The 19,361-nt window shown below is 38.1% G+C and overlaps 1 protein-coding gene across 4 annotated transcripts in view; it reads left to right on the top strand.

Moving 5' to 3' along the window:
* Positions 1–19,361, top strand: part of DYM (dymeclin) — a 390,748-nt gene that overhangs the window by 48,580 nt on the left and 322,807 nt on the right. For all 4 annotated transcript variants that reach the window (XM_042239587.2, XM_042239589.2, XM_015103730.4 and 1 more), the window contains 3 exons: positions 6,252–6,304; positions 13,580–13,673; positions 14,574–14,707. In XM_042239587.2, coding sequence (XP_042095521.1) covers positions 6,252–6,304; positions 13,580–13,673; positions 14,574–14,707 — 281 coding nt within the window. The remainder of the gene's footprint in view (positions 1–6,251; positions 6,305–13,579; positions 13,674–14,573; positions 14,708–19,361) is intronic.

The raw sequence follows: 19,361 nt of genomic DNA, 5'->3' as shown, positions 1-19,361 counted from the left end.
CCCCAGAAGCTTTGTTGCTTTCAGAAACAGTATTCAGTTTCTAATTGTAATTGTCTTGGAAACAGGCATATTTTGCAGTTGAGTTTTACTTTTATTTACTGCAAATGATGATTTGTTAGTTGCCTGCTGCCAGAACATCTGAGCTCATTTGTTTAACTCAACGGTACTGTGCATAGATGCCTGTAACACGCGGCAGCAGTTACCAGCCACCCCAGTTGCTTACCACCCCTTTTTAGCTGTAAATCAAGCAAATGGGAAAGAAGATTATTCTTAAAATGTTCCAAGAAGTTTAAAATTTTGGAGGATGGGAGGAAAGGAATTCTATTATAACAGTGTGTTGCTTTTGGCAAGGGTGTCCCTGGCTGGTTTCTTTTGTAGAAATAACAGTTCAGAGTGCAGAAAATGCAACAAACAGAGCTCTGTAAATCCTTAATTTCATAGGTAACTGTCATGTGTTTTTCTTCTGGCTGAGCCACTGTATCAGGTGTGGTGGGGGGAGGCATGGGTGAATGAGACACTTTCCCTCTTCTCACAGAGCTTATAGTCTGGACATTCAAGACACTCTGACCTGTGGTGGTGATTTTTGAGGAGGTATGGTGGCTGGGTATGAGCTGTGTTGGATTGTGGCCATCAGTAGGGGACCCATGCCCTAGGGGCCTAATCGCAGAATGGCAGTGCTGGCTGGCTCACCACCAGACAGAGCTTTCCAACAAAGGTGGAATAATTCCTTGGGTGACCAAGAAATCAGCCTGCTTCAAAAAGGTATATTATTTTACATTTGGAAACAAATCTGGTTTTGAATTGTGCTGGAGAAGACTCTTGAGGGTCTCTACCACTGCAAGGAGACCAAACCAGTCAATCCTAAAGGAAATCAACCCTGAATAGTCATTGGAAGGACTCATGTTGAAGCTGAAGCTCCAATACTTTGGCCACCTGGTGGGAACAGTCACCTCATCAGAAAAGACCATGATGGTGGGAAAGACTGAAGGCAGGAGGAGAAAAGACAACAGGATGAGATGATAGAATGGTATCACCAACTCAGTGGACATGAGTTTGAGCAAATCTGGGAGATAGTGAAGGACAAGGAAGCCTGGCATGCTGCAGTCCGTGGAGTCGCAAAGATTGGACCTGAATTAGTGTCTGAACAACAACAACAAAGGTGTCTTTAAAAATATTTTAATAAAAAATTAAACTTGGGGATGGACATTGCCTTGAAATCTAGAGGATGTGAAGTGTTTCCTGAGGGAGGGGAAGAAATCAGTTTTGTCCTCTTAAGTGTCTGACAAAAGGCCTTCATTGATTCGGTGCATTTTTATTAAGTGCCTGATTTGTACTAGGCTGGGAATGTGTTGATGAGCCAGGAGCCCCCTGTCTAGTGGGGGACATAAATAGATAAATGGTTTGTCTTGCTACAGGGTTCTCAGTTTCATGATTGAGTACTTTTGGGATAGAAACCAGGCTTCTTACCAGGGCTTAGGTGACCGGAGATGGTTCCCTGGAGGAAATGGTGTCCAAACCATCCTCACTGATACATGTTGGAATTAATTCTTTTTTCAGGCTTATACTGTATTCAAAAGAAACCAGAACCTTGTTTTGGTTTTTGTTTTGGAAACACTCAATACCTTTCTGTTGAGTGTAAGTTGAGAAACTGAACTCTGTGCTCCAGCCATCTGGTATATTTCTCCAGACTTGTAGTTAGTTTACTGTTCTCCAGTGTTGACTAACCTCTGCTTCCCAAAATCTGCCAGGCTTCTGTGGCTGCCATGCCTTTGCATACACATTCCTTGTGTCTTGAAAGCCTTGCCTTTTTGTCTGCCCAGCTGCCTTCTCTTCCTCCTTCGGGATGGTTACCTCTTCCGGGATGCCTTTCTTGACTGCTCATAGGGTGGGTTGGGTGCACCTCCCGGAAGCTCATGCGTAGGGCTGGGTTTGATCTCTGTACTTCCTCTGCACCAAAGAGTCTGTTTCTTCACTCCAGTGTGTAGCCTGGAGGCAGAGACAGCATATTTCACAGAGCCCGGCATGTCCTGGGCACCCAGGCAGTGTTTGTTGAACAAGTAAATTCTGAAGCTTTTGAAGGTTATAGCTACATGTGTATAATTGAAGCTCTTGGTTCCAGCTGGTTTTAAGAGAGTATTATTGACTGAAGAAAGTAGACGTACCAGTGAAACAGATTTTATACATGTGGTCTAGTTATTAACCTCGTAAAACTCTTTACAGTCTTTTGCATTTTATACCTCTTTATTTTTATTTTTTGCCCAAGTAACCCATAAACTGAGTAATTCATAGTTCCTACTTCTTGCCAACTACTAATGTGTATTATTAAATCTGACCACAGTGATTTATTAATTAGAAGTCTTTCGCTTTTTAGCAAAAATCAATTTGATTTAGCGTATGTCAGTAAAAGGAAGGGGCTTATGTGATGAGGAGACAGGGCTGTTTCGTAGAACCCCGGAAACACAGCTAGGCTTCAGGAAGAACTGGTCTCAAGAATTAGAAGGCCAGAGGGAATCCTGAGTGTCTTTTTTGTTTATCTCTGCCACTCCGTGGATAGAGGATGGCTCCCTGTAACCCTCAGCTTGGCAGCCCATTTCCAGCCATGTGGATAACCTGTCTTTCCATCTCAATTCCAAATTCCCTACGACTCTGGCATAGCTTAGACTCTGATCCAGTCAGCTATGGCCAGGGAGTGGGGTCAGGCTGAACAAGCCTGTCTGCCTCTGCTCACCCCTGAGGAGTAAGTTGGTGGGACTGTAGAAGAAAGGGAAGGGAGGACAGCAGACAGATAATGTGTGGTGGGCAGACACTCCAGAAATACCTAATGCGGGGATAAAGACCAGGGACGTATGAACAGTTGACTGTACAATCATTTCTAGGTAATTTTGGCTAAAAGTTTTTCAATCTTTGAAGAAACTTTAAAGATTTACTTTGAAAAAATATTTATCTTTGAATATGAATATAATGTGGGGCTTCCCTGGTGGTTCAGAGGGTAAAGCATCTGCCTGCAATGCAGGACACCCGGGTTCAATCCCTGGGTCGGGAAGATCCCTTGGAGAAGGAGATGGCAACCCACTCCAACATTATTGCCTGGAGAACCCCACGGACGGAGAAGCCTGGTGGGCTACAGTCCACAGGGTCTCAAAGAGTCAGACATGACTGAGCGACTTCACTTTCTTTCTTTTCTTGAGATTCTTAAGGTAATAGCATATTCATTGACGTAGTTAGTTCTACTGCTAGTAGTTAGTAGCTTTGTGTGTATGTACAACACTTCTTATGCATGATACTGACTTCAGTTGCTGGGAGACAAGTTCTGGAGTAGCTTTAATAGATATAAAAGGTTAGACTGACATGTATGTGAAGTTTTCTAGTGGCCACATTAAAAATGTAAAATGAAACAGGTGAAATTCATTTTGAAAGTATATTTTATTTGGCTCAACATATCCCCAAAGTTACAATTTCATGAACATAAGGACTAATAATGAAGTATTTTCTTTTTTCTTTTTCTTTTTTTTTTTTTTTAACAATTTTTGAAATCCGGTATGTATTTTGTATACCAGTGCATCTTGGTTTGGACTGGTCATATTTCAAGCGGTCAGTCACTACGTGTAACTAGTGGTTACCATATTGGACAGCATAGTTCTAAAACAGTTAAAGTAACTCATTTTCTTTCATAGTTTCTCTAAAATTTTCTTGTCAAAGGCGTCAGTACTTATGGATTGTTCTTTTCAAAATATGCTTCAGCAGCAACAGCAGAGCACCCTAGGAGGTAGGGATTTTTCAGCTCGCCCTGAAAGAGTTGCCCGTGTGGAGCATTCGCGGTGTGCCATGTGTATGGGCAGAAGAGAACATTTTCAAACCAGTCACCAGGCTGTTAAGGGCTGGTTCTTGTTCTTCCTAGACTACTGATTCCTGGAATGTTACTTAAACTCCTTGGAAGCCTCTGTTTGCTTATCTATTAAAATAGGGTTTTTAACTGTCCTCATTAGAAGAGGTTTTCATATGCTAATAAACTTGAAAGGGCTTTGAAAAACTTCAAAGTTTTTACATTACACAAACTGAAAGCATTATTTTTATTTATTATCAGGGAAAAAAGTACTGCATTTTGGCAACAGTAGTAGCTATCATTGAGATTTTACTTTATGCCAGGCACGGTTCTAAGTGCTATATTACATAATTTAATAATAACACCTTTTGAAGCAGGTACTTTTTTTTTAAAAATAATTTCTGTTTTATGTATGAGAAAGCTAAAAGTTAAATGATCCTAAGTTTACAAGGCTAGTAAGTAGTTGAATTGGAATGCACTTTGTTTTAATTGTGGCAGAATACATACAACATAAAATGTATCATTTTAACCATTTCTAAGTGTTCACTTCTGTGATATAAGTACCTTCACATTGTTGTTTAATTATCTCCACTATCCATCTTGGGAACTTTTTCATATTCCCTAGCTGAAACTCCATACTCTCCACATACTAGCTTGCCATCTCCCTGCTCCCCACCTCACTGTTCCCAAACACACCAGCAGCAACCACCTTTCTGCTTCGTCTCTATGGGCTGCCTACTCTAGGAACCTTATATATGTGGAGTCATACAATATTTGTCTTTTTGTGACTGGCTTATTTCACTTACTGTAATGTCTTCAGTGTACATCCATGCTGTAGTGTGTGTCAGGATTTTCCTTTTTAAGGCCGAATAATATTCCATTATATACCTGTACCATATTTTGTGCCATCATTCATCCTTTGGTGGACATTTTGTTGCTTCTACCTTTTGGCTGTCGTGAATAGTGCTGCTGTGTATTAGTGTACAAGTATCTCTCCGACTCCATGCCTTTAATCCTTTTGGATGTATGTATACCCAGAAGTGGAACTGCTGGATCATATGGTAGTTCTGTTTTTGATTTTTTGAAAAATTGGCATACTGTTTTTCACAGTACTTGCTCCATTTGGCATAACCATCAGCAGTACACAAAGGTCCCAGCTTCTCTACATACCCTCCAACACTTCTTTCATTTTCTTTTCTTTTCCTTCTCTTTTAAAAAAATAACTCAGCCTTAATGGATGTGAAATAGTATTCATTGTGGTTTTGATTCGCATTTCTCTAAATGACTAGTGATAGTGAACATCTTTTTTCTTACACCTGTTGGCTATTTTTATGTCTTTGGAAACATAAAGTCTGCAAAATCTGAATCCTTTGCAGATATTTAAATTGCTTTTTTTGTTTTTGTAGAGTCAGAGTTTTTTAGAAATGTATTTTGGATATTAATGCCTTATCAGCTATATGATTTGCAAATACTTTCTCTCATTTGGTTGGGTTGACTTTTCACTCTGTTGATAGTATTCCTTGATATGCAAAAGTTTTTAATTTTGATGTAGCCCATTTGTTTTCTTTTGATGCGTGTGTTTTTGGTGTCATATGTAAGAAACCACTGCTGAATCCACTGTCATGAAGCTTCCCTACTTTTTATTTATTTATTTTTTAAGCTTCCCTACTTTTTAAATCTAAGAGGTTTATGTCTGTCTCTGTCTATGCCTCCTGTCTTTGTCAGTCTGCGTCTGCCTCAGTTTTTCTGTATATTTATAAATTATTGGAGTTTATACATGTGTTTTGTCTCTTGTTTCTTTTTCAGTGTTGTTGAACTGTTTGAAAGTATTATAAAAAATAATGGCATTTATCTAAAGAAGTTTAATCTTATGATAAGTACTTACCTTGAAGCTGGGCAGATGAGTCTCCTGCCTTGTGCTCTGCGTTTGGAAATACCTTTCTTGAATTTTTCTATAAGTCCCTCCAGTCCCGCCTCTCCTCTCTGCTTACATACCTAAAAGGCAACGTGCCCCAGTTGCTTTTTTTTTAGGCGTTTCATGTTGAGAATTATAGTAAATTTTCTAATTACATTGAGAATAGAAGTTTTATTTTGCTGATGTTACTGTTTACCAATGTACACCATGTTTTCCTTCTGAGTTTTTATTATGTTTATTTTTATATATTCCTTTAACTGGTTAGTATGAACATGATTGAAAGTGAAAGTTACTCAGTCATATCCAACTCTTTGCGACCCCATGGACTATACAATCCATGAAATTCTCCAGGCCAGAGTACTGGAGTGGGTAGCCTTTCCCTTCTCCAGGGGATCTTCCTGATCCAGGAATTGAACTGGAGTCTCCTGCATTGCAGCCAGATTATGATTAGTGTTATAGTTAGGAACATGATTAGTGTTATAGTTACTAATTACCTTTCTTCTCTTTCTCCAGTACTGAGTTGAAGCTCCTAGAGGAGGCAACCATTTCAGTCTGCAGGTCTTTAGGTAAGGAGGAAAAATGAGTGTGTGTGTGTGTGTGTGAGTGTGTGTGTGTGTAATGTGAGGCAGTTATTTTAAAATTTCTGTTAACAAATTTTGTTACTGCAATATGAATTGAATTGATGAAGTGATATATTTTTGATGATGATAATTATAATCGTACTAATTATTCTTGGTGCTCATTGATGCCACTAGAGGGTACCATTCAGTTAACAGCAGTGAGACGCATGGTTGCATAGTTTGCAGGCATGGTAATGGACTCTGCTAAGACATAGAGCTTGTTCTTTTTGCAAATTTTGAAATACTGAGAAAAGCCCCCAATATTGTTTGTTTTGTAGTTACACGTATAGTTCCTAGAGAATATAGGATCATTCATCCTTTGCCAGTTGCAAAAGATGCTGTTGTTGGTTATGTTAACTAGAATAATTATTACTCATTAATAGGAAAATATATTCGGAAGCTCTTCAAATTAGTAATAACAACCTTGTGTTAATGATAAAGTGCCTGAGCTCTGGAATTATTTTATGGTCTTAATTATAGCTCTGCTACTTAATTATTAGCTGAGCTTTAATTTCTTAATCTAAATTGCAGAATTTTTGCAAGGAAAAGTCAGATAACATGAAATATCCAGTACACTGCCTAACATTTGTCATTATTCATTATTTCTGTCAATAAATGTTACCTTTTTTGGACCTCACTTCTCAAATACTTTACTGTCCAATTGGTAACAATTGGAAAGAAATGTATGCCTTAAAAAATGCGGATAATTATACTTAACATTTCACTTACATTTGCTTTGAAAATTAGAGAGAGTATATCTGTGAAACAAGTGGTGTACAAGAGCTTAATGAGTGATGACAAGCTTGTTTTTAAATCAAGCTTATGGATATGCTCCATGTAAGCTAACTCCCATTTAACTTGCTCTGCCAAAAATAGTCTTTGATGAAATATTTTTACTTTTAAAAACAAATTATGTTGGTAATGATAGAGGTGTTATTATAATAGTTGCCTTGAATTTTTTCTTTAGTTATAACCATAGATTTTGAGAATTTTGTACTAAATAGAGCTGACTTTCAAAAACCTATGTGACAGTTTGCTGAAAATTAATCTTGTATAACAGTGATATCAGTGAAGTTATTATGATATAGTTTTTAAGTGACCTTGGAGTTTTTACAAAAATAGCATTTTAAAATTGGGAATAATACTTATTAATACAATGTGGAGAGCGTACTAAAATGTAAAAAAGGTAGTATTTGCTCATATTCCACAACCTTCACAAAGCTGTTGTTAATATTTTGCCTTCTGTTATTTCTTCTTTGGATATACGTTTACATATGTATTAAATACACACATATAATTATTTCAATCTGTGTTTTTCACTTGGTGTTATATATTTAAGTATGTCATTCTGTATTTAAAACCACTTTGGAGAATAGCAAAAAGAAAAATCACTGCTAATCTTTTGTGATAAGATCAAAATCTTAGCAGAGTATTCTGTGTGTATTGATTTATATGCACAGTTTTATGTAAGTGATATTATTTATATGTTATTTTCACTTAGCAGTACTCAGGAGCTTCTTTTCATGTCAATAGATATAAATGCATATAGATTTATTTAAGGGTTTTGTGGGTATATGACAATTCTCTTTTATTTTTTGGTCTGAAAATGTTTTCATTTTTCCTTTACTTCTGGAAGATAGGTGTGCTGGGTGTAGAATTCTAGTTTGGCGGTAATTCTTTCCATACTCTAAGGACACCATTCTGTTATTTTTCTGGTTGTTCTCATTTTGTTGAGATTAAAGCTGTCAGTGTTAGTGTTGTTCTTTTGGAAAAAAAAAATGGAGGTTTTTCCTTCTGGATACTTCTGTGTTTTTTTTTTAATCCTTTGGTTTTCAGCATCTTAGAATATGCTCAGGAGTATTTTTCCTTCCTTTTTTCTTTCCTTCATACTTTTTTCCTTCCTCCTCTTTCCTCCCTCCCTCCCTGCTTGTTAGATCTGTGGTTTGATGTCTTCCATCAATTTTGGAAAATTCTCAGCCATTATTGGTTTATATTAATACATTATTTCTGTCCTGTTCTGTCTTTTCTCTCCTTCAAGGGTCTCTGTTATACTTCCGTTAACATTTTCACTATGTCCCATATATTTGTTAGGCTCTTTTTTTTTTTTTTTTTTTTTTGTATTTTTCTTTTTTTTTCCTCTCTGACCTTCCATAGGATATTTTCTATTAATCTGTCCTTAGTTTACTAATCTTTTTTTCTGTTAAACCATCTATTGAGATTTCTAAAATGAAAGTTAAATTTTAGAATGGCTTTAGATTTATAGAAAAGTTGCAAAACCATGTAGAGAGTTCCCATATAACCCTCATCAGTTTCCTCTATTGTCAACAACTTATATTTATATGGCATATTTGTCCCAACTAAAGAGTTAACACTGGTATATTACTGTTATCTAATCTTGACCCTTTATTCAGATTTTACTGGTTTTCCCACATGTCCTTTTTCTTTTTCAAGATGCTACATTGCATTTAGTCATCAAGTCTCTGTAACCTTCTCTGGTCTCAGACTTTCCTCATTTTTAATGACTTTTAAGAGTTTTGAGAAATGCTGGTAGAGTATTTCCAGAATGTCCCTCTATTTGTTTGATGTTATTCTCATGGCTAGATGGGAGTTACGGGTTTGTAGGCATCACAGAGGTGATGTGCTGATCTCAACACATCATATCAGGGGTACATGCATGAGTTTCACTGATGATGTTGACCTTCATTATGTGGCCAGTGTTGTGTTTGTCCATTTTCTCCACTGTAAAGTTGTGTCCCCTGTTCTCTGTTGCTTTCATTTTGAAGGACAGTTTTTCTAGATACAGAGTTCTTGGTTGGCATTTATTTTCTCTCGTCCCTATGACTAGGTTATTCCATTGCCTTTTGGCCTCTTTTCAGATGGAAAGTCTGCTGTTTAATTGTATTGTTGTTCCCTTGTAAATAAGTCATTTTTTTGGTTGCTAATTGCTGTCAAGATTTTGCCTTAACTTTTACAAAATTTTGAAATTTATTCTTTATTCTATTTGGGATTTTACTTAGATACATAGATTAATGTTTTTATCAATTTGGGGATGTTTGTGGCCATTATTTTTATTGGGCTTTTTGTATTCATCTTTATTATTTATCCCCTGAATCTACACATGAGGCACTCTGGGTCCAAGACAAATTTCTTTACCTCATAGTGAATTTTAAGTGCACTCCTGTCTGTTTCCCCCTAGTTCTTACCTGTTAGGATAGTGCTGTGAGAGCCAAGTCAGTTGTTTTATGTAAGGAGGTGAAGATTGCTCTGTGTTCACCTTGTTTGCTTCTTACCAGTTGTTTTTTTGGGACTTGTTACCTTTGAATCTGTTTAGCGAAGTATCAGGTGAGATGATTGGCATTGAGTGTTCTGGTTGGAGTAGACAAAAGTACTTTTAGCAGTTAGGCCTGCTAATGATCCAACAAATAAAACTTTTGTTCAGTTCTATAGGATTTGTGTTTTGTTAAAGGGTTTCCTGTTTGTTGGGGTGGAAAAGGACTGTCCTCATTCAGCATTTTTCATGAGCATTGATTTTTGTGTATTTCTTCATGGGTGTTTTGTTTTTAATTCCTTATTAAAAAAAATTTCACACCCATACAAAAGCAGACAGAGAATAATATAATGACCTCCCATATGTTCATCTCTTAGTTCCAGTCATTTTCAACTCGTGGCCAGTCTTGTTTCATCTGTTGTTCGGTTGCCTAGTCTTGTCCGACTCCGCAGCATGTGGACTGCAGCATGCCAGGCCTCCCTGTCCCTCACCATCTCCTGGAGTTTGCCCAAGTTTGTGTTCATTGCATCAGTGATGCCATCCAACCATCTCATCCGCTGATGCCCTCTTCCCCTTCTGCCCTTGATCTTTCCCAGCATCAGGGACTTTTCCAGTGAGTCATCTATTCATATCAGATAACTGAAATACTGGAGCTTCAGCATCAGTCCTTCCAGTGAATATTCAGGGTTGATCTCCCTGAAGATTGACTGGTTTGATCTTGCTGTCCAGAGGACTTCCATGAGTCTTCTCCAGCACCACACTTTGAAAGCATCATCTGTATCTCTCACTCATTTATTGGCATATAAACATGTGTAGAAAAGTGCACAAATAAAAAAAGTATATATGAATCCAAAAACATATCCTCACATAATTAATTTGGCACAAACCTTAAGCATTATATTTTTCATCCATAGATATTGTGGTATGTATCTCATAGTAATGATTTTTTAAAGGAAAAAAATACCATTATCTACTAAAAACAAATTTTTAGTATCATAAAACATCCAGTGACTCTTCAGATTTCTATTTGTCTCAGTTTGTTTGAATCAGGAGCCAAATAAAGTACACACGTTATTATTAGTTAATGTGTCTTTACAATTCTTTTTCATAGCTAATTCCTCCTGAATTTCTTTCCCTCCCCCACCCCCCCCCCCAATTTTTTCTTATTGAAGAAAGTAAATAGTAGAGTTTTCCACAGTGAGATTTTGTTGATTGCATCTTCATAGATGTTAACATGTCTCTGTCCTCTGTGTTTTCAGTACATTGGTTATTGGACCTTGAGCATCCATTGGGTATTCCCAATGGGAATAGGCATTTTAGTGAGATTATTATCATTATCTGAGTATTACCTAGACTTTGCTTGAACTCCTGTGGACACAGAGAATTCCTTTTTCACACAGTCATTTTAGTTAACAGATTCAAACTCTAGAGTCAAATTAGTTTTCTACAAAGTATTATCATTATCTGAATTTTACAGGTGAAGAAACTGAGGTACAGAGAGGTTAAAGAAGTTGACAGGTGTCACACAGCTAGTCAAGTGGTGGAGTTGAGCTTTGAACCTAGTCACTTTTTATAGTCTAGTTCCACATGCCTTTCTGCCTTCCTGTCAGATATCCCCTGTTCTTACTCTGGCTCCTGAAGCTCCAGAGCACAGGCTTTAGGGGCGTGGGCTTCAGTAGTTGCAGCATGCCGCGTCAGGAGCTGCAATGTGCAGGCTCAATTGCTCTGAGGCATGTGGAATCTTCTGGGACGTTTAAGCTAAACCCAAAGCTTAAAAGTAGGAAATTTTTGATTCAGAGTGAAACTCTAACGATATCTAATCCCATGCCTATTCTAGATTATGAAAGCTGGGCAAAACCTGCCCTAACTTAGTTGCTCCTTGGTACTCATTAGTGGAGTTCTCCACCCAGCAGCAGTGGGCATCACCTGGGAGACTGTCACAGATGCGGAATCACTCCACACATGTGGAATCAGAATATAAGCTGTAATGAGAATGCTGTGTGATTTAAATGCATGTTGAACTTTGAGAAGCACTGTCAACTTCAGTAGTGTAGGGTGGCCATGGGATTCTGCACTTCCAACAAGCTCCCAGGTAAATGCTGGTTGCAGCTAGTCCATGAACCACACTTGGATTAGCAAGGTGCTACACATTTTATCATAATGAAAAGATTATGCAGTTACTTGGGTCTGCTCTCAAGGTGTGACAAGAACACATACCCAGTAGATCAGTTCAGTTCAGTTCAGTCATGTCCGACTCTTTGCGATCCCATGAATTGCAGCACGCCAGACCTCCCTGTCCATCACCAAATCCCAGAGTTCACTCAGACTCATGTCCATCGAGTCAGTGATACTATCCAGCAATCTCATCCTCAGTCGTCCCCTTCTCCTCCTGCCCCCAATCCCTCCCAGCATCACAGTCTTTTCCAGTGAGTCAACTGTTCACATGAGGTGGCCAAAGTATTGGAGTTTCAGCTTTAGCATCATTCCCTCGAAAGAAATCCCAGGCCTGATCTCCTTCGGAATGGACTGGTTGGATCTCCTTGCAGTCCAAGGGACTCTCAAGAGTCTTCTCCAACACCACAATTCAAAAGCATCAATTCTTCGGCACTCAGCCGCCTTCACGGTCCAACTTTCACATCCATACATGACCACTGGAAAACCATAGTCTTGACTAGACGGACCTTAGTCGGCAAAGTAATGTCTCTGCTTTTGAATATGCTATCTAGGTTGGTCATAACTTTTCTTCCAAGGAGTAAGTGTCTTTTAATTTCATGGCTGCAGTCACCATCTGCAGTGATTTTGGAGCCCCCAAAAATAAAGTCTGACACTGTTTCCACTGTTTCCCCATCTATTTCCCATGAAGTGATGGGACCAGATGCCATGATCTTCGTTTTCTGAATGTTGAGCTTTAAGCCAACTTTTTCGCTCTCCCCTTTCACTTTCATCAAGAGGCTTTTAGCTCCTCTTCACTTTCTGCCATAAGGGTGGTATTATCTGCATATCTGAGGTGATTGATATTTCTCCTGGTAATCTTGATTCCAGCTTGTGCTTCTACCAGCCCAGCGTTTCTCATGATGTGCTCTGCATATAAGTTGAGTAAGCAGGTGACAATATACAGCCTTGATGTACTCCTTTTCCTATTTGGAACCAGTCTGTTGTTCCATGTCCAGTTCTAACTGTTACTTCCTGACCTGCATATAGGTTTCTCAAGAGGCAGGTCAGGTGGTCTGTATTCTCATCTCTTTCAGAATTTTCCACAGTTTATTGTGATCCACACAGTCAAAGGCTTTGGCATAGTCAAGAAAGCAGAAAGAGATGTTTTTCTGGAACTCTCTTGCTTTTTCCATGATCCAGCGGATGTTGGCAATTTGATCTCTGTGTTCCTCTGCCTTTTCTAAAACCAGCTTGAACATCTGGAAGTTCACGGTTCATGAATTGCTGAAGCCTGGCTTGGAGAATTTTGAGCATTACTTTACTAGCATGTGAGATGAGTGCAATTGTGCGGTAGTTTGAGCATTCTTTGGCATTGCCTTTCTTTGGGATTGGAATGAAAACTGACCTTTTCCAGTCCTGTGGCCCCTGCTAACTTTTCCAAATTTGCTGGCATATTGAGTAGACCTGGGCTAATTGGGCAGTTATTGAGCACTAAACAGGTGTACTCTAATGGTGTACTTATTCCCATGTACATTTTTTCTTTACAGTTTTGAGTTCTGAGATAACTTTTCTCCTATAGTTTCTATCATTTTCACATGTGAATAATTTTTTGCTGTTTATAATTGAGACCAAGCAGCAATTTCTCTCATTGCTAATTCCCCAAATTAGATTTGAAATTGACAATAAGCTTGGTCCCTGAGCAACTTCAATTTGACATTTGGTTTTAGAAATGTTATGATATGCCCACTTTGATTTCAGTTCTCAACTTTAACTTTTTAAAACCTTTTTTTCTCTTGCAGTTGAAAATAATCCTCGAACAGGAAACCTTGGTGCACTAATTAAGGTCTTCCTTTCTAGAACCAAAGAACTAAAACTTTCAGCAGAATGTCAGAAGTAAGCTGGCTGCTCTCTCTAAATTCAATTTATATTTAACAGTATGACAGTTATTCACTTATTGGTAGAAATAGGTTATGGTCTTTTGAAAGCTATAAAGGAATTATTCTCATTATTCAGGGAAAAAGTAAAAGAGGTTTTAATTAATTGTACAAGTCACTAGGGTGAAATTGTAAATTCTGGAATCTGATTTTAGTTAGCATTTTAAACAGTCTTTAGAAATATGTTCTTTAAGAAGATTAATTGTGTAATTTAAAAAGTTAATTTTTTCCTATTTTGACTGCTGGATATATCTAGTTTAATGACTTAGTGTGAATATTATTCCATTCTACATTTGTGTCCTTTATTTCTTACATATTAGATGAATGAAGGTTCAGATTAGACATTATGGTTTTATATTTATATAGTGGAAGGTTCACCTTTTATGCACTCAAGAATTTTTTGAAACTATTTTTGAATGATAGTATCTTAAAAGATTGCTCATTTCCCTGTTTCCAAACAATTTATGTTGAATTCAATTAAAATTGTTTTGAGTCCATAATTATTAATACAAATAGCAGGTATACAAAAACTGCACAACTGGTGATGCCCCATTTAAAATTTGGTTGTGTATTTGCATATATTTTCTTTATGTTACTGTATTTTTTATTTTCTCTGTTTTTTAGTTTTGTTTGAATCGCTTATATGCCTAAATTGACTGACTGTGTAAAATACAGAATAAAGTATGAGGTAAACTGTAGTAGATGTCATTGGTCCAGTGCCATAAATCATGGGCCATGAAGAAAGATATGGACGTTACTCTAATATTACAAGCAAAATGAGAAATTATGGACTAGAAATAAATGGATCGTGCTCGTGATTAAACACTGATTCTTGTGTGATTTGTTCTTTACTTTCTAGCCACATCTTCATCTGGCAGACACACAATGCTTTGTTTATTATTTGCTGTTTGCTGAAAGTGTTCATTTGTGAGATGTCAGAGGAAGAGTTACAACTTCATTTTACTTATGAAGAAAAGTCTCCTGGCAGTTACAGTAAGTCTTGCCTTAGATGACGTTCTGGGGTAGCATGTGTAACATAAGGATAGAATTTGAAAAATAAAAGTATAATTTTGAAAATTCTACTTTTCCTCATAATTTTCATTTTTAAATGAACTGACACCATTCCTATTTCTTTGCCTATATTAATTTAAGCTAATGGAGACTGATAGATTTTTTCTTTTTTTTTTTTAAATAAGGGAGCTGGTGGGATTGAAACTTCTATTTATTTTGACTTCTGCATATATCACAGATATTTCTTTTTTTAGGAAGCAAATGTTAATTTAAATGCTATTACTAGGCTTCCCAGGTGGCATAGTGGTAAAGAATCCTCTTGCCAAGTCAGGAGACACAGGTTTCGTTCCCTGGGTCAGGAAGATCCCCAGGAGGAAGAAATGGCAACCGCTCCAGTATTCTTGCCTGGAGACTCCCGTGGACAGAGGAACCTAGCGGGCAGGCTACAGTCCATGAAGGAGGGTGGCAAGGAGTCAGACATGACTGAGTGACTGAGCATGTACAGTAGGCTTGTATGTTATTAAGGGAGACAACCAATCAGAATTACAGATTTTATAAATGTTAAAAGTTACTTTCGTGGGGCATAACAGTCTCTGAGTCTGGGTATATTTGGGACTCCTTGATCAGAAATAGCAATTTTATTTTATTTTGCTCTTATTCATCATTTATTCTTTCACATCAACCTACATACAAATATTCAATGGCAAGAATATGACAAGACCTCATTAAGGGCACAGTAAAATATAAAAAAGATGGAAGCTCAAGCCTTATTTTTTTTTAAAAGAAGTAACAAATAATTCTAAGTTATAATAAATGTTACAAAGAAAACACATTTGATATGAAGACAGAAAATAATAGGTCGGAAATAACAGGATTTTTCATTCTTCTTGACTACAGTAATCTTTTGTTCTTTGAGAAATAACATTTTAAAGGATAATTTTATGATGCCAAAGTATATTGTCTTTTTCTGAAGTTATAGGAAGAGTTTATGATTTTCTTCTGATATTGGTGAGAATTTTTTTTTCCCCAGTAGTTAGGAGGGCCTATAATTTTCAGGATCAACTGCTGGTGTTTCATTTCTTAGCATTAAAACTTACAATCTGGAAAATAAAGAGATTATTAACAAATGAAATACAAGGAATGCAGTTTTTAAAAATTTATATTTAATTAAAGGATAATAGCTCTACAGTATTGTGTTGGTTTCTGCCAAACATCAACATGAATCAGCCATAAGCATACCTATGTCCCCTCCCTCTTGAACCTGCCTCCCACTTTCCTCGCCGTCCCACCCTTCTAGGTTATTACAGAGCCCTGGTTTGAGTTCCCGGAGTCACACAGCAAATTCTCGTTGGCTGTCTGTTTTACATATGGTAATGTGTATGTTTCCCTGTTAACTCTCTCCTTATATCCTTCTCTCTCCTTCCCCCACACCTGTGTAAGTCTGTTCTCTGTATCCTTCCCTCTCCTTCCCCCACACCTGTGTAAGTCTGTTCTCTGTATCCTTCCCTCTCCTTCCCCCACACCTGTGTAAGTCTGTTCTCTGTATCCTTCCCTCTCCTTCCCCCACACCTGTGTAAGTCTGTTCTCTGTATCCTTCCCTCTCCTTCCCCCACACCTGTGTAAGTCTGTTCTCTGTATCCTTCCCTCTCCTTCCCCCACATCTGTGTAAGTCTGTTCTCTATATCCTTCCCTCTCCTTCCCCCACACCTGTGTAAGTCTGTTCTCTGTATCCTTCCCTCTCCTTTCCCCACACCTGTGTAAGTCTGTTCTCTGTATCCTTCCCTCTCCTTCCCCCACACCTGTGTAAGTCTGTTCTCTGTATCCTTCCCTCTCCTTCCCCCACACCTGTGTAAGTCTGTTCTCTATATCCTTCCCTCTCCTTCCCCCACACCTGTGTAAGTCTGTTCTCTGTATCCTTCCCTCTCCTTCCCCCACACCTGTGTAAGTCTGTTCTCTGTGTCTGTGTCTCCTTTGCTGCCCTGCAAATAGAAGGAATGTAGTTTTGCATCTGCCTTTCATGTTTGCTTCTCTCTTTCTCAAGGCAAAGGCACTTTTGCTTCTGAGTTTTCCTGGGTTCATTTTTTCAAAACACCTCTCCCTTTATTGGGCTTTCTTGCCCACATAGGGCTTTATACATTAATATGTTTAATTTATTACTTGGATAATCAGCCTTCTATATTTGTTAAATAGATACTGGTGTTTAAATGATTAGAGCTTTTAATGGGGATTGTGCCTTTCATGTGTTAGTTTTGTTAATGTTAGGCTTTGTCTTTCTGGTCCCAACTGTGCCAAATGTAGTTCTGTTAGTGAATTGCATTCCTTTCCAGGAAGTTCTGTCAACAATAATGGAGTGAATGTTTATCCCCACTGAGCCTGAGAGCATAGTCCAGCCATCACCTGCAAACCCAAAACTTTGTTTTGCGTTATGTAAGAAGAATTAGGGAAATGTTGTGCTTTGTTTAATATAATATCATTTTTATTTTAATATAAAAGCATTTATTCATGACTTACCATTGAGAAGATTGATGTGCTTGAGAGATACAGTGTACATTTTTGGTCACCCTTGCTGTACCTGTGCTCCCCACTCGCATCCATGCTTGAGAACCGTGGTTTTGTTGTACATCCCAGGTGGCTTCATGTCGAGTCAGGGCAGATGACACTCCTCAGTCATGGCCACTTTATCACGAGGGGTGTCTCACTGAAGGAGCCATCAGTGAGGGCGGCTGGTTGATGGTTCTGTGTGTTGACAGACTGTCCTCTTCCTTTATTTGGTTAGCAGTTCAGGATTTTATAATGCTCTTTTGTTCTTTTCACTTGCAGCTGAGCTGCTGTTTGTCCACCAGCTTAAGTCCAGTGGACATCTTCTTAAGGTTAAAGACTTGCTGTTTTTGGCATAAGTAAAATTATTTTCATCTTATCTTTAGGTTGGTTGTTTGAGACTCCTTATCACTACTGTAAGTCTCAGTGACATTGATATTTTCAGCCACTGCTGAGTTTTCCAAATTTGCTGGCATATTGAGTAGACCTGGGCTAATTGGACAGTTATTGAGCACTAAACAGGTGTACTCTAATGGTGTATTTATTCCCATGTACATTTTTTCTTTACAGTTTTGAGTTGTGAGATGAGATAACTTTTCTCCTATAGTTTCTATCATTTTCACTTGTGAATAATTTTTTGCTGTTTATAGTTAAGACCATTAAATGATTGCACAGATACTATTGAATGGAAAAAAAAATGGAACCTCTCAGTACGGTAGCTGGAAACATTCATTGATTAGCCAGCGTATGAACATTTGACTTAGTTGTGTGAAAGACTGTTCAAGAATAGATAAATATACAATGGTAAGGATTCTTTGAAGGTTAAATTGACAAAAGTAGAAGACTGTCTGCAAACAGCTGAACAAATAAACTGAGGCTTTTTAGGATCGTTGGGTTATTGTAGCATACTGTACTTTTTTGTTTATCCCAACTCGCTGTAATATTGCCATGATCAAATGGATATTGCTGCCATATTCAGTGAAGCTGTCTTTATGAAGGTAAAGTGACTCTCAGCATGCTTTCAGTTTATAATTGAAATATGTGAGGATTTCATATTTGAACATTTTCCTGTGGGCTCTCTGTGACATGGTAGTAGATTGTTTGCTGGAGGGAATTTGTATCATTATGCAAAGATAGCTCTTTCCACGATTCCATGCTTTCAGGAATAGTTAAAGGGACAAAACCAGCCCTAGGCAAAACTGTGAAGTACTACACAATTGTCTGCATTCTTCCTTTGCTTTCGGTGCAAGTTTTTCTTTCCTCAGTGTTAGTATTATGTCCTGTTCTTGCTGACACAATAACTGATATTTTACAGTTTGTATGCATAAAGCCAATATTTTAAGTCCTTGGGGGCCTAAATCTGTTGCTGGTTTCGTTAAGCACTTTGGGTAGCGTGTTTCCTTAAGCCTTTGATAATGCTGACTGTGAACTTCTATTTGTTTGATCTTAATCTAAGGCCCCAAGTAAGGGAGGGATTTGCATTTGCTTCTAAAGGGACCCAGAGACCGCAGCATCGACCACTTCAGTCTCCCTTCGTAGTTCTTGGCTTAATGGGGCTATCAAGTTCAGTGTCCCAGTGGCCAGACTGAAGGCTTAGGTCTCCCAGTAGCTGGCTTCATCCTCAGGGACACCCTGTCCTTAAGAGTGTGCTTCTTGCTCAGTGTTCTACTTCAGACTGAAGCCACAGGGTGTTTGCTTGTGGTTATTCTTTTTGGTTATGGTACTGAGGTCCTTGGGAGATTTCCTTTACTTTCTGGAAGCCCATTAGTGCACTGAAGAGTTTATTTTAGCCAAGAACTCATTATTTTTGTACAGGAGGGCTCTTTGGAGTAACAACTCCACAGTACTGCTGCCAGTGGAAGGCAATTATCTTTTTTTTTACAAAGTTTAAAACAAATTTTTCAAATGAGGGAAGATACCTTTGGATGTTGAGAGACTGAAGATAGAAGCAAAAAGGAGGCAGCCTTGGCAGAGAGAGCTGGGCGGAGCAGGGGCTGTGGGCTTGAGGGGCCTGAGAACCAGTTAACACAGCTGTGTGCAGATTAGAAAAGAGACTTGTCAAGTCCAGGTAAAAGGCTTGCTTGAGTACGTTTTGTTG

Source organism: Ovis aries, chromosome 23 (genome assembly GCF_016772045.2).
Source record: "Ovis aries strain OAR_USU_Benz2616 breed Rambouillet chromosome 23, ARS-UI_Ramb_v3.0, whole genome shotgun sequence".
Classification (NCBI taxonomy): domain Eukaryota; kingdom Metazoa; phylum Chordata; class Mammalia; order Artiodactyla; family Bovidae; genus Ovis; species Ovis aries.
Note: the sequence above shows the minus strand (reverse complement) of the source record. Positions and strands in the feature narration are given on the sequence as shown.